This window comes from Drosophila takahashii, chromosome X (genome assembly GCF_030179915.1).
Source record: "Drosophila takahashii strain IR98-3 E-12201 chromosome X, DtakHiC1v2, whole genome shotgun sequence".
Lineage (NCBI taxonomy): Eukaryota > Metazoa > Arthropoda > Insecta > Diptera > Drosophilidae > Drosophila > Drosophila takahashii.
In genome coordinates this window covers 9691503-9715174 of record NC_091683.1, presented here as the reverse complement: position 1 = coordinate 9715174, position 23672 = coordinate 9691503, and the positions used below count along the sequence as shown (strand labels likewise).

The following is a 23672-nucleotide window of genomic DNA, read 5'->3' as shown; positions in this document are numbered from 1 at the left end:
TATAATTAGTTTTTTTTTGTGAGTTAATCAACATTTTTGTTTATTTTTGAGGTAAAATAAACATCTTTGATAATTCAAATGTGTTCTACATTATAATCTTTCTTTTAATTCAAATCAACTTCAACTTGCGCGCCAAAAAGCTAGAGCAGGGTAATACCACCTATCTGGTATTTCCAGTCACTTTTATTTTTGGTATTTAAATAAATACCGCAGGGAAAAGTGCCAGCCAGGGGCGGTATTAATTAGGGCATTTTGCGGTAGATTCAGTAGGCGACGAACGAAAACGAATCCGAATCCGAGCAGCTACTGCCGCGCACCCGTGACGACCCCGTTACCCAAGCATATCACCTGGAAACGGATCACCGTCGTCGTCGTCGTCATCACCTGGCAGAAGGAGCAGCAGCGGGAGCAGGAGCATCAGCAGCGGGAGCAGCAGGAGCGGCCGCAGAATGGCCCAATCTCATCGGGATCAGCGGGGATCCGGGCCACTGCCCAATAGATGGCTCTACTGTCCGCGGAAGAGCGACTCCATCATTGCGGAGCGCTTCCTGGCCTTCAAGACGCCGCTGAGCCAGGGCTTCCAGGACAAGATGCCCATCGAGTGCACCTTTCGCCCCGAAATGCTCTTCGATTACTGCAAGACTTTGAAGGTAAGAGCTATATATCCATATGTATATATATCCATCAATCACTTGAATCCTCTGCAGCTAAAACTGGGCCTCTGGGTGGACCTGACCAACACGAAGCGCTTCTACGATCGCTCCACCGTCGAGGAGCGCGGCGCCCAGTACATCAAGCTGCAGTGCCGCGGACATGGCGAAACACCTTCACCTGAGCAGACGCACAGCTTCATCGAGATCGTGGACAACTTCATCAACGAGCGGCCCTTCGACGTCATCGCCGTCCACTGCACGCATGGCTTCAATCGCACAGGGTTCCTGATCGTTTCCTACATGGTCGAGCGCCTCGATTGCTCCGTGGAGGCCGCTTTGGCGGTCTTTGCAACCGCCCGTCCGCCGGGCATCTACAAGCAGGACTACATCAACGAGCTGTACAAGCGCTACGAGGACGAGGAGGACGCACCGGCGGCGCCCGAGCAGCCCAATTGGTGTCTCGACTACGATGACAGTAATGGCGATGGCTCGCTGGCGGTCAAAAGGCACTTTGATGAGGCCAGCTCATCGGGACAGCAAACTGCAGGAGAGGATCAGCAGGAGGAGGAGCAGGAAGGCGAGGAGCTGGAGGATACAGAGGGCGACGCCTCCACCTCCGATGGGCAGCCGCGCAAGAAGCGTCGCCGCGAGATGGTCGTGAAGAATGCGGCATTTATGGCCGGCGTGCCGGGTGTGCGGCAGGTGAGCGACCAACCCAGGCTAGGAGACCTCCAGAGGAAGGTGCAGGACTGGTGCCAGTGGAACAAGAACGGCTTTCCCGGCTCACAGCCCGTCTCCATGGACAGGAACAACATCAAGCGGCTGAGTGAGATCCCATATCGCGTGTCCTGGAAGGCCGACGGCACGCGCTACATGATGCTCATCGATGGACGCGACGAGGTGTACTTCTTCGATCGCAATCATTCGTGCTTCCAGGTGGAGAACGTGGCCTTTGTGGACGGCAAGAACCTGAATGATCATCTCGAGGGAACGCTGCTCGATGGGGTAATTAATTAATAAAAAATCTCCCAATTAAAACTAATTTTAAATAAAAATCCCTTAAGGAAATGGTGCTGGACAAGATCGGCGAGACGGTGACGCCGCGCTACCTCGTCTACGACATTGTGCGCCTCTCGCATCGCGATGTCCGCGACGAGCCCTTCTATCCCAATCGACTGGACTACATCAAGAAGGAGGTGATTGGGCCGCGCATTCTGGGCATGAAGCATGGGATTATCAATCAGCGTCTGCAGGCCTTCAGTGTGCGCGGCAAGGATTTCTGGGACATCTGGATGTCGGCCCGCCTGCTGGGCGAGAAGTTCTCGCGCACGCTGGCCCACGAACCCGACGGCCTCATCTTCCAGCCCTCCCAGCAGCCCTACACCGCTGGCGTTTGCTCGGACGTGTTCAAATGGAAGCCCCACGAGCTCAACTCGGTGGACTTTCGGCTCAAGATCATCACGGAGCGGGGCGAGGGGTGAGTATTGTATTGAATATTGAGTATTTAACACACTGTTAAAAACCTGTGTTATTAACATGTTAAATGTCAAGGTATTAAGTTCAAAAAAAGTTATTAACTTGAATGTAAAAATTGTAATGTTAGAAACATAAATAACACACACATGTCAATTGTGTTATTTACACGACGTTTTATTAACACGACATATTTTTTACACAGCGTGTTTTTAACACAATGAGTTTTTGACATTAAAAAATGTAAAAATTCACGGTTTTCCAGAGTATAAGAATTCATATATGCTTGGAAATGGTTAAAAATAACATATAAGATATCATGCCACATATTGGTTTTTCATTTTCCCCTCGGCTCTTTAATGTCAGTAAAATGTAATTTTCATTTGTGTAAAAAACATCTCGTGTTAAAAGCATATTGAGTAAAAAACACAAGTGAGCTCTGGGTGTTATCAATTATTTTTCACATTTTAACACTTTTGTTTTTGATTTTTATTTGGTTGTTAATTTTCCCTTCGACTCTTTAATGTCAGTAAAATGTAATTTTCATTTCTGTTACAAACACAGTGAGTAAATAACAAGTCGTGTTAAAAACACAAGTGAGCTCTGTGTGTTGACAATTATTTTTCACATTTTAACACTTTTGTATTTGACACACATGTCAACAATTTTTCATCTTTTTAACAAGTGTGTCAAATTCAGAACGCTGGCTAGGATATTATTGATATATATTGATTCTAACCCTATTGTAACTAATCCCCGCCAGGCTGCTCACCAAGAAGGTGGGCTTTCTCTACGTGGGCGGCCACGATGCTCCCTACGGACGCATGCAGAAGTTGACTAAGGAGATTAGAGACTTGGACAACAGGATCGTCGAGTGCACCATGAACCAGTTCGGCACCTGGGAGTTTATGCGCGAGCGAACGGACAAGAAGCACCCGAATAGCTTCAACACAGCGCGCTGTGAGTGATGGGTTCTCCGTTTTATAAGCTATATCTTAATATATATATATCTTTCAGCCGTTGTGGAGAGCATAAAGCAGCCCATCACGAAGGAATATCTACTGAACTATATCGCGAGCTATGGCTTTCGCGACGATCATGCCATGATGCCGCCGCCGCAGAACGCCCATCCGCATCCCCATCCGCATGGCCATCATGGCCACCATGGCGGCGCACCGCCTGCCCAGCGGCGGAACCACTAAGGCGGCAGCTAGCTGGTTGCAGCACCACACACGCCTCATCTCTCCATCAACTCGCACCACTGAAAACCCGACACTAGGAAATTAAACAGACCCCAATAAATATAATTCAAACAGAGAATTACACTCAACACTGTGTTGGCCGACAAAACGATGCGAATTTATGTATTTCTGGTGGAATTTAGGTGGAATTCCTTATAGCTCCATGACTAACAAGTAGTTAATAGTATAGAAATCCTAAATATTTGACTTTTTTAATACCTTTAAATGAATATCTCAAATAATTTATGTCTGATTTTAGCTTAAATAACATTTAAATGCCTATTAAAAGCAGGGAAAGAAAATAATAATTATTTTTTTGTTATTATTTTTAAATTGAATTAAAAATATAAAAAAATTGTATTCAATCTTTCACAAAAAATAAGCATAATTTAAAAAGAAATTAACAAAATTAATTAGTTGCACTCTAAATAAATTTAATGACATTAAAATGCTTATTAAAAGCAAGGAAAGAAAATAAACATTATTATTTTTAAAAAGCACCCATTTTTCTAACTAGAATTGAAAATAGAAGAAAATTTTATTGAATCTTTCACTAAAAATCAGCATAATTTAAGGAAGAAATTAACAAAATTAATTAAGAACAACTAGCGTTTATTTTTGTTTATTTCCTGTTATTAAATAGCTTGGAAAAACATAGAAAATTGGCTATTTAATTGAAAATTTCTAAAAAAAAGACTACTTTTAGACTACACAACCTTCGTAACCCTTATGTGCTTCTTTTATTTAGAAAATATACATTTAGCACCCACATTAAAGGCAAACAATCAAGGGGAGTAGGTATCATTAGCATTAATAAACAATCCATCAGTTGAGCAGGCTGCCATTGTCGCGCAGAACCTGCGCCTCCAGCTGTCCGAGATGGAGGAGGGCCACCAACGCGGCGCCCTGCTCCGCCTGCTTCTTGTTCTTCTCCCAGAAGGAGCTGCTGAAGCGCTGCCCGTCGAACGAGCAGATCGAACGGAAGAGCTTGTCGCACTGCTGCGTCTCGTAGGCTGGCGGGGATTTGCCCTCCCGCGCGGCATGAACATAGAGCTGCGTTTTCGGTAAATGATTGTCGCTCGGGTAGGTGGAGCGCAGAAAGGGCATGTTGCGGCAAATGACGTTAGAGTACTCATCTCCTGAAGAAATCTCCTCCAGCTTCTGCCGCTTGGCCTGCGCCTCTGGCGGCTCCACTTCCGCCCTTCCCGAGTTGCCCAGCGTGCGGAGTTCGCGCTGCCTCCTTCGGCAGTAGTCGCCCAGCTGCCAAATCTCGCACATCTGCTGCAGCGTCTGGCACTGCAGAAAGCGCTTGCCGCGCGGCGTCTCCTGCAGCTCACGCAAAATGCTCTGCACACAGTACTTGGCGTTGTGCGGCGCATTGTCGTAGTCGACGCACAGGCGGAGGTATCTCTCGATCAACTCATCCATGGGCAGCAGGCCCTCCTTGCGAAAGATGCTCACATTTATCTGGGCAGCCCGCGCCACCATCACGCTGGCTGCTCCGCAATCCGCCTGAAATTTGCGCAAATCCTCGTGGCAATGCATGGACTTGGAGCCGCCATTCGCTATGATCGGTATGTCCACCGCCTGGGCAACGGCGCGCAGAACTTCGGGATGCGCCGGATGCTGCGGTCGCTCGTCGCGCGTCCTCGCATGAATCCCGATCGCTGCAATGCCCGTGGCGGCCAGTTGCTGGACCAAATCAATGGTTTGCGCGACATCCGGCAGGATGCGAATCTTGCAGGTGACCGGAATGTCCAGGCCGGAGCACAGGGTGCGCAGGATGAGGGCCGCCTTGGCGGGATCCGAAAGCAGAGCGGCGCCCATGCCGCCCTTGATGGAGAACTCCTTGGGGCAGCCCATGTTGATGTCCAGCCCGGCAATGTCGCGCTGCAGCAGCTGGCCCACGGCCAAAGCGCGGTTAGGATCACTGGTGCCCAGCTGGAGGACCAAACGGGAGGTCTCCTGGGCGCAGGTGCGAAAAACTATGGTGCCGTCGGAGGGATCCACAAAGTCCACGGTTCCCAGGGCGGCTTAAGGTGGGAGAAGGTATTTCTTAGCTAGGGAACATATAGATAAACCCATCTACTCACCATTTGGCCTGCGAATGCTCTTGATCAGCTTGAGATCGACCAACTCCTCCGTGTAAACGATATCCGCGCCCATTTCCAAGGCGAGCAGTCGCATCGGCAGCGTGCCCACGCGCACCATCGGCGCCAGGATGAGCTTGTCGCGGTAGTCCAGCCGCTGGCGCGTCTTCATGCTGATGCCGAGACTCCTCGCGAGGATCTGGATGGGCAGTCGCATGGATTGCATGGATTTATGGAGCGAATCGAATCGAATCTTTCAGCTGTTCGCACGCCGTTTTTTTGGGGGGTCTATGCACGCGATTGGGCCACCTCTGCACGATGCGACCATTCAGACATCATGCAGTTTACGATCTACGTTGTTTACATAGCAAGAGATCTTTGAAACTTAAAATAAAAAATTAATAATAAAATAAAACAACGTTTTTAGAATTCTTTTGAGTTTATTATATGGATTGCATGGATTTCTGGAGCGAATCTTTCAGCTGTTCGCACGCCGTTCACTTGGGCGGTCTCTGCACGTGATTGGGCCACCTCTGCACGGTGCGACCATCATGCAAAGCACGATATTCGTTGGTCGGTGCTAGGAAAAACTATCGGCATACTGATTCTGACAACTTTCACATCCCTAGTGCGCATTGTTGTTTTGTTCACCCACTTCGTCGCGTCGCTTAACCAAATTGCCAAATTGTTAACAAAATCGCCTCGCACGCACAGTAGCCGGTCGAATTCGAACTTGGACGCTCTGAACTGCGCTCGCCAATGAAACGCAAGTGAAACGCGGCTGGAGTTGTAAATAAACAAGGGATTTTTTTTTTGGTAAGAAAGCCAGTAACAAACGAAATCACGAAAGTGTGTGGGTGCAAAATTAAGAAATAATCAGCGGAAATTAGGAAAATTCGTACTCAAAAACGCACAAATACACAGATACATATAGGAAAAGGAGCGCGCGGTAAAACAAAAAAAAAAAAAAACGAAGAGGAGAATAAGAAAGGAGACGGAAAACGCCGACTGCGAAAACGGCGACAAAGTGAAATTGATAATAAACGCATAATTTATTTAAAATAATAACCAATCAGCGACGGCAGTTATAAATAATTAAGAAAGTCAAGAAGAAAAGCGAAATGGCGGCACTAAACAAATTCACAAAAACGCTGTCCATTGATGAAAAGGCCGAGATCAAGGAGAAATTCACAGAGGTAAGATGACAAAAAGTGGCGAGAAAAATAGCGATATTCAATCAATAGGAAAAAGGTGGCGAATTATAAAAATTCAAATTGAATGACTCACACACACACACACGCACGCACGGGGAGCAGGAAGAAAACCGTTAAGCGGTGCATGTGGGCGTCGGCGTTGACAATGGGGAGCAGCGACGCCGACTGCGACGCCGACTGCGACGCCGGCAGCGACTCTGGCCTTCAACAGTGCAAAGCAACCCCCCATGAAGTGGACTCAAGAGAAGAAAACACAGGGGCGGCTCCCAAGTTGAATTCTAGGAGGGGTCTAACTATGCAATTTTTTTTTCTAATTTGTAAATTTATTAAACTAAAAATTAAAGCGGGATAAATTATTCTAAAGGGAATAACATCTAGTATATAACCCCTTGACCCCCCGCCACTGGACAAAGCATCGCCAGCTAACGGTTAATGCGCTGCGCCCGCTGCTGCATGTGCGTGTGCGAGGGAGAGGGGGCGCGTGCGTGGTTGTGGGTGGGAGGGGGCCAGCAGATGAGCAAACAAGTTTCCCTTTCCCGCATCTCTTATCTCTCGCTCGCACAGTGAAAAGACGTTATCACGAAAGAGTAAAAAAATATTTTTACTTTAATTTTCATTTATTTTTTAAGTTTTTTGTTAGGAAAATGTTGAAAGAAAACCATTTCTTAAATGATCATTATATTTAATACATTCTGTATTTTAATAGATTTTCGTTAAACACATTATCTTTATTTACAAACAACAAAATTATCAAATGGTTTATAAACCTTACACCATAAAGCACAGATTCCACTGTAGACACTCTTCTCGGCTTATTACCCACTTGATAAAGTATGCAAATATTTCTTATCGCAGCTGGAGAATTTCCCTTAAGTATTTACAAAGAAAAAACTTTTTATTTTGGGTGGTGCCCTTTGCAACTGCAAAGCCAAGAACAAAATCGTTAAAAGCAGCAGCGCATGCGTCGAAAAGCGCAAGTTCAATGTCGCTGCCCATCCTCCCATAGTGACTAATACTAAACAAACTAAAAATCGCGAAAAAAAAGATGCAAACAGAAGAGATAGACCGAATATTTCTCGTGAATTTCGCGAGAATAATATTTGGGCAAGGCCAGCGTTATAACGTTAACGAATAACGTGCATTTATTTCCATACCATGACACCACGTAAAAGTCGCTCTGCTGCCACCCCTTTTTTTTTGAAGGGGGCGGCGGTGGGGGGAATACCGTGGAAAACCAGTTTCTGCTTAAACTAAAAATAAATATAAAAATCACAGGCCAAGGCACATATACAAGCCCCGTCACCGGGAGAGCGTGAAAAACTACGTCTCAGCTCGGCCGCAGCTTCAATTCAGATTCAGATATCTGCTCTCAAAGCCAAGACAAGTCGGCACAGTGGGCCTCAAGGGGTTACGAGTGGGCGTCCCCTTCAATTGTAAAAACAGACTAAAAAGAATGTTTGATTTTAAAATTTTTTATAATATTTTACATGGGTTTTTCTTATTATTATTTATAAATTTCTAGATTTTAGACCATTAAAAAAAATACGTATAAAAACAATTTTTTTCTATTTTTGCTAGCTAATTTAATGCTTCGACCCACCATGCAATTCGTCACCTTGGTTCAAGGGGCAACCAGAGTCGAGCAATTTTCGTTCAATTTTATGCACACACTTAATAGTTTACAATTGTTTCTTGCTGATTTCTGGCTCGCCTGACTTCTTGCAACCCGCTCTGTACTGTATTTGCCATTTGGCTTTTCGCTGAGCTCGTAATTCCCGGCAATTCCAGAACCGAAAAGAGAGAAATAATAAACGCCCACGCTGCAATTGCTTCGAGTGCAGGCCATAAAAATCCGTATATGCTGGAAGACATAAAAAAAGACTTTGCTTGATTGCAATTGCCAGCGGAGGGGAAAGAACGGAATTTTTCTTTGCAGGCATAAAAAAATCGGTTCCTAAAGATTCCGGGATGTATTTGATTTTTAGATATTAGATTATGAAAAATTATAGGTTTCGGAAATGGAATTCTCTTGATTTTAATAAATAATGCCAGATTTTTTTAGGTTTTCTTGTTATTTTAAATTTTAAAACGGTTTGTAGTATTTATATCCACTCAAGACTACCAGTCTTCTGCCGAGTGTACCACTTAAGGCAGCTCCTGTCGTAAATCGGTCGAACAATACGGGTCCATTGTGCTCGGGGAACTCCAATGAATCTGCATGGCCAACGGAACAATCTGCAAATCGCAGATTCCAAACGAGATCAGGATAAGTACTGGCAAACGGCATACATACATAATGGATGGGGGGCTGTGTGGGCGGGAAACAATCACTGTACTGATTGACACTTGAAAGCTAAAGTCTGAAATCTGTTTTTGTTATTCCACTATTGTTGTTGGCTGCTGCGATGACTAATACCGAATGCCACAGCTTGAGATGAACAACAAAAAAAAAATATATGAAAACGATAAACAATTCCGCACTCTTTTTATTTTCTCAATGAAGGTTGCATACTACGATATTGGAATTATAGTAAACAAACTTGTTTATCCCACGGGAACCTTGTTTGAAATTGCTAGCTGGTGATTAAGTGTTGAAGTAATACAGTGATTTCCCTCTGCTTAGAGATATTATTTTATTTTGATCTATAATGTTATTCGTTTTTTATACGTGAATTCTTAAAGTTAAAGTTTAAGCTATCCGATTCAGGGTTGCTTTCAGGATTAATGCTTATCGCATGCGAGTGGCACATTGTTGCCATTTGCTTATGTCAAGCAGACAGAGTTGCCACACCCACATACAAAGCGTTGCTTTTGTTTATCTTTCGTTTTCTTCTCGGGTTTCTGTGTGTTTCTTTCTCATTCTTCTGGTGTTTTTGTTTCTGTTTCTGCGTGGGAGTGTCAGTGTTAATTGCCGCAAAGTCCCGCATTTTGAGTGCCCCGATGTGAGGGAGATATGCAATGTGTTTTTATGGTTTATCGGGCTTGCATACTTGATAAACAATGACTGTAGAAATTTTAGCATTTCGATTAATATATGAATGAGTAATAAACCGGAAAATATGTATACTATAATGAAATTTCCTGGATTAAAATTTATTTTCCAAGGTACACATTTAAATTAGGAATCGTGGGACTCTGATTTGTAACCATTTATATTCCACGATATTTTAGATGCTAATATCTCAGCCGCAGCTGTGAGCTGTCTTTGTTGCATTGCATGTTGCCTGTGCTGTTTTCCAAAGTTGATGGGCAGGCACATAATTCATTTGGCTGCGTTTATTAGGTCTTTCGGCTGATGCTGCTGCTTTTTTCCTGCTTTTACTGTGTGTGCTCCCATTCACACAAAAAACAACACTTATTGTTGTCTTTTCCGAATATAATTCTTGGGGATGTTGCTGCAGCTTGGCCTTTATCAACATTGTTTTCAGGCCTTCGGGCCTTCAAGTGCATTTTGAGTGCAGGCTACTTGGGCACTTAGCGCTAAAAACGCTTTCTTTATTTATTTCCTTTTTGATTTCTTTGTCATTTTAATGCACATGCCAAAGATTTTTGAATGCCCAACAATCCAACAACCATCAAAAGTCGTGCCGCACAGTGGGTCGTGATCGAACGGCGATGATATCATATATACAAGGCCCAAGGAACACGTAAGTGTTACGTGATTGGGGAGTAAACAAATCGAGTGTTGGAAATTATTTGAGAGATATTTAAAATGTCGTTAAAAGAATATGGTTATTAAATAAACAAACTACATACTTCATCTTGTTTTAAGATGGTATTTTTGTTGGGAAATCCCCATAGCTACACTGTACAATGCCATCAAGAGTGAAAGTGTTCAGTGCAGTGCGTTGATTGCATTTTATGTGCGATAAGTTGCAGCTGCATTAATGCAACCTCTCCCTCACTTTACCACTTTTTCTCTCGCTTATTTGGTTGTCCTTTTGCTCAGGCTGACGCATTTTATTTCCTTTCGTTTTTATACCCTAGCTAAGGGTATTTCAATTTTCCAAGTTGTCTTAACATTTATTTAATTCCAAAATGATCCTGATAAATTGTATTCCGCTAAGTCATTATCTTTCTATGCATGTCACATTTTATTAGTGCATTTTATAACCTCTGTAAAATATACAAACACAGATAAGAAACCCCAAAATAACTTTTACAATCTTTAGCATTTATTTGTTTACTTTTGAAAATGCATACAGGAAAACGTAATAATAGATTACCGATTTTTGATTTATTTAAAGAACTTCTTATGTCCATGAATAATAATATCAGAGATCTACATACGATAGATGATACATTTGATTGGTATTTTCTCCTTTAGGGTATTCAAATCCCGGGTACCATTTTTGGGCGCCTTCCCTGGTTGTTTTCGGATTTTTTTGCGTGTCGGGTTTGTTGAACTCTGGCCAGTTACCTTTTGGGGGCAGCGTTGGATTGTTTGTCATTTCTTTTTATCAGTTTTTTTTTTTTTTTTTTTTTTTTTGGCTTTTTTTGTTTTGCCTTGGCACAACAAAAAAAAAAAAAAAAAAAAAAAGATGGGGGATATGGATATGGGTATGGTAAACACACAGAGACACGGATGATTTAGTGGCTCATTTCCAATATTTACCGGAGTGTAACGTCCCTCCCCTTTTTCTACATTTTCCCCCCCTTTCTGCGTTTTCCCCATACATATTTTCCACAATGCTTTTTGTGTCGTTGATTAACTGTAAATTTGTCATAATGAAGTGCAGCGTTGACTTTCACAGATCGCTTGTGGTCGCGTGCTCTATACACTTGGCGAAACATTGCTTTGTTATGGGAAATCATTGAGGCGCGGCCAATACAATTAACACCCACAGCCGAGCGGGGAACTAGTTCATTAGCCGAACTAAACGCTCCTTTAGCAGCACAATTAAATGGCCACAATATGTGGATGCAATTCAATTAGCAGAGCACTGAAGAAAAATCTATATAGTTTTATAGGTTAAATTCGAAATAAATATATTGAGTAGTTTTATTGGTAAAAATTAAATAATTGGAGAATAATTGTAGTCAAATTAAATAATAAAAAATTAGTTTTTTCATGTAGTAGGACCTCGAAATTATATGATATTTCGCTGACCTTTTAAATCCTTACGAATAAAAAACCCAAAGAAAACTTTTAAATGATAATAATACTGTAATACGAAACCCGCACAAAATTATCAATGACATTTTCATACGATATGTTGCGGCGTCTGTTTCAATCCATTAAGGGGGTGTTCGCTTGCCTAATTAGCAAGTGGCCTTTATGACTCAGCCTTGGTAATTTATCCTGGGCCCTGACTAATTCCCATATTATATATCACTCGCGAAAGTGTAATCAGTCGACAAGGAGGGGCTTTGGGGCAAGAAGAAGAAGAAACAGAACACCAAATACATTTTAGTTCAAACCAGGCGGGAATCGCCGCCCTGTCCTATCCGACATTTCTACTTATAGTTAAGTTCAAAAAAATAGTTACATTATAATACTGAATTTCAAAATATTTCGAAAATAATCTATGCTTTTTCCATTTTTAAAACTGGGAAATAATTAAAAAAAACTTGAAAACAGACAAAAGTTTATTTATATGGAACCAAATTATATAATAAAACGTTATCTGATTTCAAATTTAATTGGTATATTTATTATTCGTCAAAGGAGCCCTAAATTGATAGAAGCAATTGTTATTTATTATTCCAGATCACATTAGAAGCTTATAAACCATTTTAATTGCCAAACGAATTTACTGACTATTTGTTGTCATAGTTAAGCTGTTTATTCCCATTCCCAGTAGTCTAATAAAACCTCTAATAACTCAACCGGTATTACTATTATTTTACCAGCAATTGTCTTTGGATCCACGCCCACTACTTTGCGAGTCCCTCTGTCTAGTTTGGCGGATATGTGTCACTGCTGATTATACAATTTACTTAAGTTTTTTTCTTTTTTTTTTTTTGCGTGTGCTGGCTGGTCGCACTGCAAATTTCTACATAAATATTTATTACACTCAAAGTTGCGAGTAATCGCAGACAAGCGAAAACTCAAAATTTGCTTTACGTGTTACAAATTTCAATTGACTGCGACAACGTCGAAAACAAAAAGGAAAAATAAATAAATAAAGCGACAACGACAACGAAGCCCAAGTTGAATGCGAACAACGACCGGCAAACAACCAGAAAAACAGCAGCAACTACAGAAACAAAAAAAAACCACAACAACGTCAGGAGAAACGAAAAGTAACGCACTGACACCGATTGACACGACAGGCGACAAAAGTTGTAAAAGTCTTTTTTGTCTAGGGAAGAACATGAGATTTCTATGTTCTTTTGGAACGGAAGTTTCTGAAAAATCAGCTCCTATTATGCTTCTCTAAAGTTCATAGTTTAGAATAGAATAGTTTATTGGATTGTAGTCAGTTACTGATATTTTAAAATAATAAATTTTAATCCGAAATTTTTTTAAATTTTAAATAGCAATCGAATTTTATCTAAGTTTAGACGAATAACCTATTTTCTAAGTTTTTAGAAAGCTTTGATTTTATGGAAAAGTATTTATGTATCTTTTACTATAAAACATTTGTTAGTTTAGTCTATGTTAAAGCACAGATAAATGAGAAGTCTTAAAAAATAAGTATGGCAACAGTAAAATCACAAAATGACATTAATTCATGTCAAATTTACTATTTCTAATGTTAAAATGTTATGAAAGAAGATTTTCTCAATTTTCATGGAATTAAATAAAATGCGAAAAATTGAAATAAATGTTTTTCAGCGGCATTTTCATACATTTGTAAGGTGTACGCTCATATAGTATCCAATGGTTGTCTTTTTTTTTACGGCCGTGCAACGGTAAACAACTATCTAGCATATCATCATCGGCATGGGCGCATTATTAATTTTTGTTCAATTGATTTCCTTTGCCTGTATTTGAACAGCTATTTCTTATTTTGACCTCCGACGAGCACTTTGAGTACTTGTTGTGGGGTCTCTCATATGCATAAAGCGGTACGAGTACGAGTATCTATCAAACAATGCTGATTAACATGTTTCGAATGCTGTTGACTCACGTTCAATCAGCGGGCGTTGGTATTGTTGCCTTTTAACTATTTTTTTTTTTTTTTTTTTTTTTTTGGTTTACTATTGATGTTGATGTAATGCTGCCTTTGTTGTCGAGGTCGCGACACACTGAAAAAGTGGGTGGAATGGGTTGGGAAGGGGACATATAGTTGCACTATCGCACGGCATTACTTGATATGCAAAAGCTAGGGTAAATCCACTTGTCGTGACAAGCATACGAATTGACATAAGACAGTTTTTGGACTCGAAAACCGAAAACCGGTTCAACGAAAGCGAAAAAAAGTGACACAAATACTCTTAGTGTTTTTTTCTCCGCCAGGTGACACTTGCAATTACGTCACTCAAACATTTTCCCCCTAAAAGCCGGGGCAAACAAAACTTTAAAAACTATAAACGCCGCTTAGCATTTTTTCCCTCTCTTCCTCTTTCGAATTTTTTCGCTGCTGCTAATGAACTTCATTTGCTGTAAATTGCCTTTAAATGACAGTGACTAAGCCCCGAATAGCGGCGCAAACATTGACGATGGAAAAAAAATAACAGAACGAAAAAATAAACAAAAAAAAAAAAAAAGAATAAAAGGAAAAACGTTCATTAACAAAAATTTCGCGCGTTGTTTGTCATAATTATGATTGCCGCCTAAGTTCTCTTCTGGGTTCGAAAAAAAGAAAAAAAAAGAACCTACACACGGACAAAAAACTAACCGACGAATTGGAAAATGTTCAATATTTTCTGTTAGTTTTTTAGTGGTTTATATAATTTTTATTATTTACCTACAAAAGGTTAAAATAATTTCCTTAATAAATTCTAAAATTATAAATAAAATTGAATATTAAGATACTTTTCTTCGAGTGTACAGAAAAGAGGCAGGTGAAGGGTTGGCAAACATCGGTGACACCAAAAGTGAACCCGTAGAAGAAAGTTGCTTGGGGTCAGGCGTGTGCGGTTCTGGTCTTTAATTTTTTAGCAGCCAGCAAATAACATTCTTTCAACTTCCAAGTGTCTTTTAAATAATTTAAATATTCTAAGAAAATCTGTTGGTTATATAAACAGAAAATGTGCTAATTGTATTTGAGTAAAATAAACTCATCTCATGAATTGAGGTAAATATTTATTAAATCAAAACAACTGAACTGGCAATATGTGTTATTTATCGAGGGGAGAATATCATTGATTAACAAGGTTAATGACTGATAAATTTAATCACAACTAAAAAAATATTATTTAATTTATCTCTTGAATAAACAATATTGGAATATAGAACTAAAGAGAGATCTTATTAAGCATAAGATTTCCGAACAGAACAGATTGTATGCAATATGATCGGTGCTCAGATAATATTACTAAACCCAGCTGCACTTACTCAGGCTCATAGATGGATGGGTATTATGTAATGACAACTGTTTTATCATCGCGGGAAATACTAACAAAAGATGCGGTTTGTTCAGCTGGGCTTATTCTATTTAGTTCGATATATCGGTCGATCGAGGTGTGGCACCACTTACAAACAGACAACAAAAGTCTTTGTATGTCCAGTGATTAGTCATCGCAAGTAGTTACTTTGATCGATAATACCACTACCGACCCCATAGACAACTTGACTTTTCTAGAAATATCCCCAAAAAGTTGATCCAATAACCCTCTGATTCAATTTTATGTGTAAAGAGAAGTTCTAAACTTTTATTGTCGCACTTCCTCGTCTTATCGCGCTTCAAACTATCATTATCTTGGTGGAATTAGATTTATGTTCTACAAGTTATAACCTAACCGAAATGACAATTGCCACATAATTCACTCGCTGATATAATGGCTATTAAAAAACCAATTACGTTTAAATACCGTGTCCCTCTCCCAGGTGTTTTTTGTGCTCATTTTGCCATTACCTCTCTATAAGTTTACCCGTCAAGTGGTATTGCATTTAACCAAAAACTTTTCGATGCGTAAGCAATTTGTCGAAAGCGATTTTTGACTCTTTAGAATGTTGCGAAAAGGGTTGCCACGTCACTGGAGAAACCGGACATTCGAAGATGACTCAATTGAAATTTTTAACTATCGGTGATTACATTAATTTATTCCAGCGGAGCATACTATTTGTGTATTGCCTGTAAGAGATGACTCATAGTTGTCAGTCTTCATTTTGCGGACTTACATGTTTTTTTTTAGCAGTAAATAAGTATCGTTTAGGATATGTAGTATCTTTATAGAATCTACTAGAATATTATATTAGCGATTAATGATATGATTTTTTTAAAAAAATAAATCATTAGAATCCTTAGAAGGTCCTACCATAGCCCTGCATTTTTTGGCGACTTGGAAACCCTGTTTTAGAGAGAGCGGAAAATGAGAGTTATCCAATTGATTTATCAGTGGAAGCAATGAAGCAAAGAGTGGACCTTATCAATTGCAGGAGAGAATCAGCCAAAAATTGGTTTTTATTAATGGTTCGGTTGCTGTTTTCTGTAGATTTCCTATATTTTTATGCAGTTTTACTGAATGAGTAACTCCTTATGAACTCGGTTTTTTTTGTGATTCAGGATGACGCGTTTTTTAAAAGGTGTTTTTCTCCCTCTCTCGTTGTTTTCTCTCTCCCCTCTCTCTGACTGATAAGGAAAACCGTTCGATTGAAGTGCTTTTTTGCCTCTGTTTTTTTTTTTTTTTGTGATAAAAGAAAAGGCATAAATAGTCCGTTCCACTGAAATACTCAATTAGTACTCAACTTTAGCTCGTGGAAAGCGAATCAGCAAAAAGAAATAAAGAAAGGAGTTGTTTTAAAATAAATTTAAAAAAAAGTAAAAGCTCGCATCCTTGGCTCTCTCCTCCGCTCTCTCGCGCCGCTCTCTCTCGATCAATTTACTTTCTCCTCTCTTTCTTCCTCCCGTGCTGTTTGTGTGTGTGCGTGTGCGTGTACTATCTGTGTGCAAATCAATTAATTTTTTGTTGTTTGTTTATTTTCGCAACGAAAACAAGAAGGAATTCAGTAAATAATAAAATTAATTCCGCGTGCAAATATACATTGGAATAATGGCCGATATTATCAACGTGGAGCAGCACCAAACGACCGAGGAGTTCAAGCAGAATCTCGAGGAGCTGATTCCCAACGTAGGTGGCGCCACTGAGGCGGCTACAGTGGATAACCGATAAAACAAACAGTCAGATTTTGTAGATGAAGAAAAATTTAAGAAGATTTTATTTCAGACAGTTTTTAATTGGATTAACTACTACTCTACTTTATTCTTCTGTTAAATATTGAATAAATTAGAAAAAAAGCTTTTTATTATTACAAGAATAATTCCAAACGGAAAAACTTTTACATTTTGACACTCAAATTGAAATAAAGAGGCGAAAAATATAAATTTTTTTTTATTACTCACAACCCACGTAATCACTCCCTCTCAATTTGGTGTGTCTGTGTTCCTGCCCTATCATTTTTTTTCTCGGGGCACTTTATGGCTTTTTAATCGATAACACCGACAGGTGACACGCATACCAATACCCATAAGCGGGGCCTTTACAGTGAACACCTCCGATAAAGAGCACGCGCCCCAAACTGACCCATTGTAGCCCCTTCCCCCAACCAAAAAAAAAAAATAATAATATAGCAAAAATCAAAATCACTTCCGTTCGATGTCAGTCATATGAATGTTTGTTGGCCAAAGGTATTTCCCTCCCACCCCCTTATCAGCGCCCATTCGATAAATTCCCTCTTTTGGCCAAGGACAAACACCCTCGATGGCTTTACGGTTTTCCCACCCCCTCGAGAACTCGACGACCGCCCATCATATCATTACCATATACGTAATCGAGTGCTGTTTTCGATTTTATGTTCGCTTTTTGGCGCACAGAAATTTATCTTATCGGCAAACAGCAAAAGCGGAGCAATCAACGCACCACTACCAAAGCGAGTTACCAACCACAGAGCCATAAATTCCACAGTCCAGTATATCAGTCGATCCACCTGGCCCCTTTTCCTTTTTTGCCGTCCATTTTCCGTATTTCGCACACGGGAAATGGCACAAAAGTGCGTACTTCTAATAATACCGCCTGGCTAAATATTCGGTTTTTCCTTAATTTCGGATTTCGGATTGTTTCCAGGAAATTCGCAACAGTTAGGAGGTTTCACGATAGCTAACTTTGAATAGTATGGGTTGGGTCCTAGTTAATCTTAAAGTATAGATCAGGGTTTTATATATTCGTATATATAGGATACATTTCTTATGATCTTAAATAATTTAACCATAATATTATTGAGTAAGGTTAGTTGTTTATAAGTTTAATAAGATAGAAAGAAAGTGCTAAAAAAAAATGATCATATCATATGGAGCATAATAACCCCAACCAAAATCCTATGTTATTTTTATAAAATAATGAAATTAAAATCTTCAAAGCTTGCCAAAGCTCGTCCTTATCTAAGGTATTTCCAGCATATTGACCAATAATCGCGTTCAACCTTTAAATATGACTAATAAATTAAAAGCTTCTTGTGAAACCTAAATAATCATGACTATATGTATTGACTGGCCTCAGCGGTTTGATTATGTTGGTTTGATATATGATTCCTTAGATTTGTGAAGTACCAAAATAGATAAAATTTGGATTAAAAATTGTATTTAAAACGGTTAGTCATTAAATTTCGCTAAGAAATAATCGAATGAGGAATTTAATTAAGTCTTGAGTATATATTTTCAAACTGATTCATCGGGTGATTTACAAAAATTTGTTTAGGCTTTCACTTCTTTGGTCTTTTTTCAAAGACTCTTCAACTACGGGGCTTTTTTTTTTGTCTTATTTCTTGCGGCGCCCACTCACGCTTTTGAACTGTATAATTTGAAACGAGCAATTTTCGATAATCAGCGATATGTCAGTCAGGTGAAAGATAGTACCCCCCTCTCGAACTGGGAAACTTAAAACTGAAAGCTGAAAAGTGGAAAATAAATTCGATAAGACCGGCAAACAGACTGTAGATAAGGTTGGTGGTTCTGCGGGAGATGGGGAATACAATTTTGCATACCGAATTCCGCAGATAAAACAGGTGGGGCCCCGGGAATGTTTTGTGTTTGGCCATCGGATTTGATTGATGACTCACAGATCGATCGGACAACTCACTCATGACCGAGGATTACTCATAGATCTCTCCTCTTTCTCACTCGAGTTCCGAGAAGGCCAGGAAGCTACAAAATGAATAAGAGAAGCTATTTAAAGGTCAAAAGTTAACCGAAACTTAACCGAAACTTGAGTGAATAAGCACTACTTATCATTTGTTTTTATTTTTATTTTTTTTGGCAATTTGTAATGAAGGCCAGGAAGCTACAATATGAATAAGAGAAGCTATTTAAAGGTCAGAAGTTAACCAAAACTTAACCGAAACTTGAGTGAATAAGCAGTACTTATCATTTGTTTTTATTTTTATTTTTTGTTTGGCAATTTGTAATGCCTAAGATTATACTTATCGCCATAGTCATTATTTCTTAAATTTATTTAGCAAGCATACTAATCTAAATCCCTCTTCCCCTTCCAGTTGGACGCCAACAAGGATGGCTTCATCGACCTGCACGAGCTGAAGGATGCGCTCAACCAGGTGGGCTTCAAGCTGGCCGGCTACCAGGTGCGCGAGATGATTGATGAGTACAAGGGCAAGGGCAAACAGACCGCCTTCCAGGGCAAGCTCAATCTGGAGGAGTTCGAGGCTCTGTGCCTCGATCTCAAGAGCAAGGATGTGGCCAGCACCTTCAAGACGGTCGTCTCGAAGAAGGAGAACCTGGAGACCCTGGGCGGCATGTCGAGCATCTCGTCCGAGGGCACCACCCATTCGGTGCGGCTCGAGGAGCAGCTGGCCTTCTCCGACTGGATCAACTCGAATCTGGGCCACGACAAGGACCTGCAGCACCTGCTGCCCATCGACAGCGAGGGCAAGCGGCTGTATCTGAGCATCAAGGATGGCATTCTGCTGTGCAAGATCATCAATCACTCCTGCCCGGACACCATCGACGAGCGGGCGATCAACAAGAAGAACCTCACCGTCTACAGGGAGTTCGAGAATCTGACCTTGGCCCTCGTTTCCTCGCAGGCGATTGGCTGCAACATTGTGAACATCGATGCCCACGATCTGGCCAAGGGCAAGCCGCATCTGGTGCTGGGCCTCCTCTGGCAGATCATCCGCATCGGCCTGTTCAGCCACATCACCCTGGACAGCTGTCCCGGACTCGCGGGCCTGCTCTTCGACAACGAGCGGCTCGAGGATCTGATGAAAATGTCGCCGGAGGCCATCCTCCTGCGTTGGGTCAACCATCATCTGGAGCGGGCGGGCATCTCGAGGCGGTGCACCAACTTCCAGTCGGACATCGTCGACTCGGAGATCTATTCGCATCTGCTGAAGCAGATTGCCGGCAACGATGCGGACGTCAATCTGGATGCATTGCGGGAATCGGATTTGCAGTCGCGTGCGGAGATCATGTTGCAGCAGGCCGCCAAGCTGAACTGCCGCAGCTTCCTCACGCCGCAGGATGTCGTCAACGGGGTCTACAAACTCAATCTGGCCTTCGTGGCCAATCTGTTCAACAACCATCCGGGATTGGACAAGCCCGAGCAGATCGAGGGACTCGAGTCCATTGAGGAGACGCGCGAGGAGAAGAGTGAGTAGTTATTTTTATAATAAAAAGTATAGTTCAGGAAAAGCCAGGCAGTAGAGTTTATTTTTAAAAATAAATGCAGATATCAGCAAGCATTTGTAAGCCAAATGAAGCATTTCCTATAATTATAAAGATATTTTTTTATCAGTAAGCTCTGATTTGCAGGAAGTGCAGGCTGTAAAATCTGAGAAACTTTAAGAACTCTTTATAAAGATTTTGTTCATAATAATTCTATTAATATTTTCTAACAAAAACATAGATTATGATAACTTGTATATTAAGTAAATAAATATAATTAGGAAGTGCAGCCTTTTATAAAGATTTGGTTCATAATAATTCTGTTAATATTTTCTTATGAATATATAATATTAAATATGATTTATTTCCAGCCTACCGCAACTGGATGAACTCGATGGGCGTGGCGCCGCATGTCAACTGGCTGTACTCCGATCTGGCCGACGGACTGGTCATCTTCCAGCTCTTCGACGTCATCAAGCCGGGCATCGTCAACTGGAGCCGGGTGCACAAGCGCTTCAGTCCGCTGCGCAAGTTCATGGAGAAGCTGGAGAACTGCAACTACGCGGTTGATCTGGGCAAGCAGCTGAAGTTCTCGCTGGTCGGAATCGCTGGCCAGGATCTTAACGATGGCAATGCCACGCTGACGTTGGGTAGGAATTAATTAATAAATAATTGTAATAAATAAGCATATTAATAAGCATACTATTTACTTGAACAGCTCTCATCTGGCAGCTAATGCGCGCCTACACCCTGTCCATTCTCTCCCGCCTGGCCAACACCGGCAACCCGATCATCGAGAAGGAGATCGTCCAGTGGGTGAACAACCGGCTGACGGACGCTGGCAAAACGTCGCAGCTGCGCAACTTCAATGACCCGGCCATAGCCGATGGCAAGATCGTGATCGATCTGATCGATGCCATCAAGGAGGGCAGCATTAACTACGAGCTGGTGCGCACCAGCGGCACGCAGGAGGTGGGTTTTCAATTGTATTAGATTGAATGGTTAATAATAATATACGATATTCCGCAGGATAACCTGGCCAATGCCAAGTATGCCATCTCCATGGCCCGCAAGATCGGCGCCCGCGTCTACGCCCTGCCCGAGGACATCACCGAGGTGAAGCCCAAGATGGTGATGACCGTCTTCGCCTGCATGATGGCCCTCGACTACGTGCCCAATATGGACAGCGTGGACCAGAACAACCACAACAGCTCCGCCAGCAACAACAGCAATTAGGCGAAATGGCCACAACTCAATTATATATAAACAAAAGGATGGAATTTTGAAAAAGGGGGAAAACAGGAAATCCCTTTCGCTAAAAACTAACAACTATTCGATTGCGTTCCTTCCTGCGCCAATACCAATACATTTTCTGTGTGTGTGTTTTTTTTTATTTCGATTACTTTTTGTAATTTTTTTTTATTATATATTTATACAATTATATACTTGAGTACGAGTATATGAGTTCCCCCCCAATTGTAATTAAGCAAACGGATTTTAGAGTGTCGCGCATCTGTTTTCCGAGCCCGTCGAGGGGTTTCTTTATTAGTTTTGTTTAACAATTGTTTAATTATACAACTGTAACCTTATTTTATAAATAGAGGTTTGGCTTCTTCCGCTTTAAATCCTTAAAAATGAAATTAGGAAACAAGAGAAGGGAAAGAAATGAAAGAAACAAAAAACAAGCGGCCGTTTAGCGTGCAAGATTAAGAGAGAATTATTAAGAGAATATTAATATTGCGACGAAAACAATGAAAACAATTAACTTTGTAATATATATACATATATATTTATATACGATTACGATATGCGCCTATATACATAACATATATATTTACATAAATCGATATATTTTTGCATAAATACATTGCCTGGAGCTGAAAGGGGAGATAACGATAAAGAATGAAGATCGGGGAATCGGAGATCCAGAAACAAAATAGATCGTGAGAAAGCAGAGTAAATAATTTTGTATCTTGTATTTAATATATATTTTTTTGCAAATAATTGTAAGCCGCTTTTGTTTATGTTTTTTTCCAACGCGTGTGTTTGTTCTATTTCTTTTTACATATTTGTATAATTTTGCGTTTAAGTGCGTTAGAGCGAGGTGGCAATAGGCAGCGCCAACATGGCGTAGAAAGAGAGGGCAACAAACATTTTTTAGTGCAATGAGGCGACATACAAATCCAAGGAAAAAACGAAATAAGAAAAAGATGAAGTAATACTATATGCATAATACAAGTAAAACAATAAAGTAAATCTTAAAAAAAAAATACTAAAATGGATAGTCTTTTACTTGAGTTGTATATGGATATAAGGAAAAGGTTTGATATGCTATTATACCATTTTATCATTTGTCAGGATCCCTTGCTCACTTTTTTTTTAAACTAAACTTAGTCACTTGGCGTTTTTCCTGATTACCCACAAAAATATATATTTTTTGTTATAATATTGTTGACATTACTTAGCATAAAAGTCTTATCGTTCTCTAAGCTTGTTTTTAACCCTAATTCACACAATATTTAAAATGCATTCGTGTCACGGTTTTTCCCCGAAGCCTTGACCGGTCATATAGAGTTGAATCATTAGTGGGTTTCATCAAATCAGGGATCATAATAAACGCCTCCCATCGATGATTCAGCCCGTCGCACAAACTTTATATTTTATGTGTTTATGTGCTCTCATGTCATCCACTTTCCTTGGAAACAATCGAAAGCTGAAGTTCTTTACGGCTATGTGTATATAAAAACCATGTCGATAAGGTGCTCTATAATGGACGCTTTTCGTATTTCGGACCCTCCATCTAATCGGACGGTTAATCAGATAAGACCTTCTCACGTGGCAAAAAGAAATCGAGGGGAAGGGCACTCAAATCAAATCGCCTTACATTTGACCAGCGATGATAACGCTATAAACCTAGAAAGGAAGCCACTAAAGTCAATAATGGGGAATCCCAATCTCGGAGTCGAATGGTCAGTGATTGCAATAAGTTGGTAAAAATAAAAAAATTATTTTAAAACAGCTTAAAAATATTTGAATATTTTAACTGCTTATACAAAAAGGTGAAAACAATTTCAAACTTAAATTAGAAACGAATCAGTGGTCTGTCACTAAATCATTTGAAATAAACCAACTTAATACCTACTAATTTAAACATAATGAGGTGCTACAAAAATCTCTTTTTTTATTTCTTTTTTAAACTTTTTATTTTTTAAGCCAAAAAGTCGGCAATTTAAATTAAAATTTTATTTTCTAAGAGAAGGTAAAGCTTTTCTCA

At 40.5% G+C, this 23672-nt stretch overlaps 3 protein-coding genes across 4 annotated transcripts; 2 read left to right on the top strand and 1 right to left on the bottom strand.

The window, feature by feature from the left end:
• The first annotated feature begins 282 nt into the window (after positions 1 to 282).
• Positions 283 to 3456, top strand: mRNA-cap (mRNA capping enzyme). The gene is made up of 5 exons (XM_017151723.3): positions 283 to 650; positions 708 to 1658; positions 1718 to 2130; positions 2890 to 3086; positions 3144 to 3456. The coding sequence occupies exons 1-5, from the start codon at positions 450 to 452 to the stop codon at positions 3326 to 3328; spliced, it is 1947 nt and encodes a 648-aa protein (XP_017007212.1). The 5' UTR covers positions 283 to 449; the 3' UTR covers positions 3329 to 3456.
• A 632-nt stretch (positions 3457 to 4088) lies between these two features.
• Dus2 (Dihydrouridine synthase 2) lies at positions 4089 to 5767 on the bottom strand. The gene is made up of 2 exons (XM_017151784.3): positions 5461 to 5767; positions 4089 to 5400 (listed from the first exon to the last, which is right to left on the bottom strand). The coding sequence occupies exons 1-2, from the start codon at positions 5681 to 5683 to the stop codon at positions 4193 to 4195; spliced, it is 1431 nt and encodes a 476-aa protein (XP_017007273.2). The 5' UTR covers positions 5684 to 5767; the 3' UTR covers positions 4089 to 4192.
• A 323-nt stretch (positions 5768 to 6090) lies between these two features.
• Fim (plastin-2 Fim) lies at positions 6091 to 22676 on the top strand. 2 transcript variants are annotated; one of them, XM_017151616.3, is made up of 5 exons: positions 6091 to 6653; positions 19270 to 20383; positions 20770 to 21048; positions 21117 to 21370; positions 21428 to 22676. In XM_017151616.3, exons 1-5 carry the CDS (start codon positions 6579 to 6581, stop codon positions 21632 to 21634), a joined length of 1929 nt encoding a protein of 642 aa, XP_017007105.1. In that variant the 5' UTR covers positions 6091 to 6578; the 3' UTR covers positions 21635 to 22676. The 2 variants fall into 2 exon arrangements, with proteins under 2 accessions (XP_017007105.1, XP_017007097.1); XM_017151608.3 differs by lacking the exon at positions 6091 to 6653 and adding an exon at positions 16464 to 16853.
• Positions 22677 to 23672: the final 996 nt, after the last annotated feature.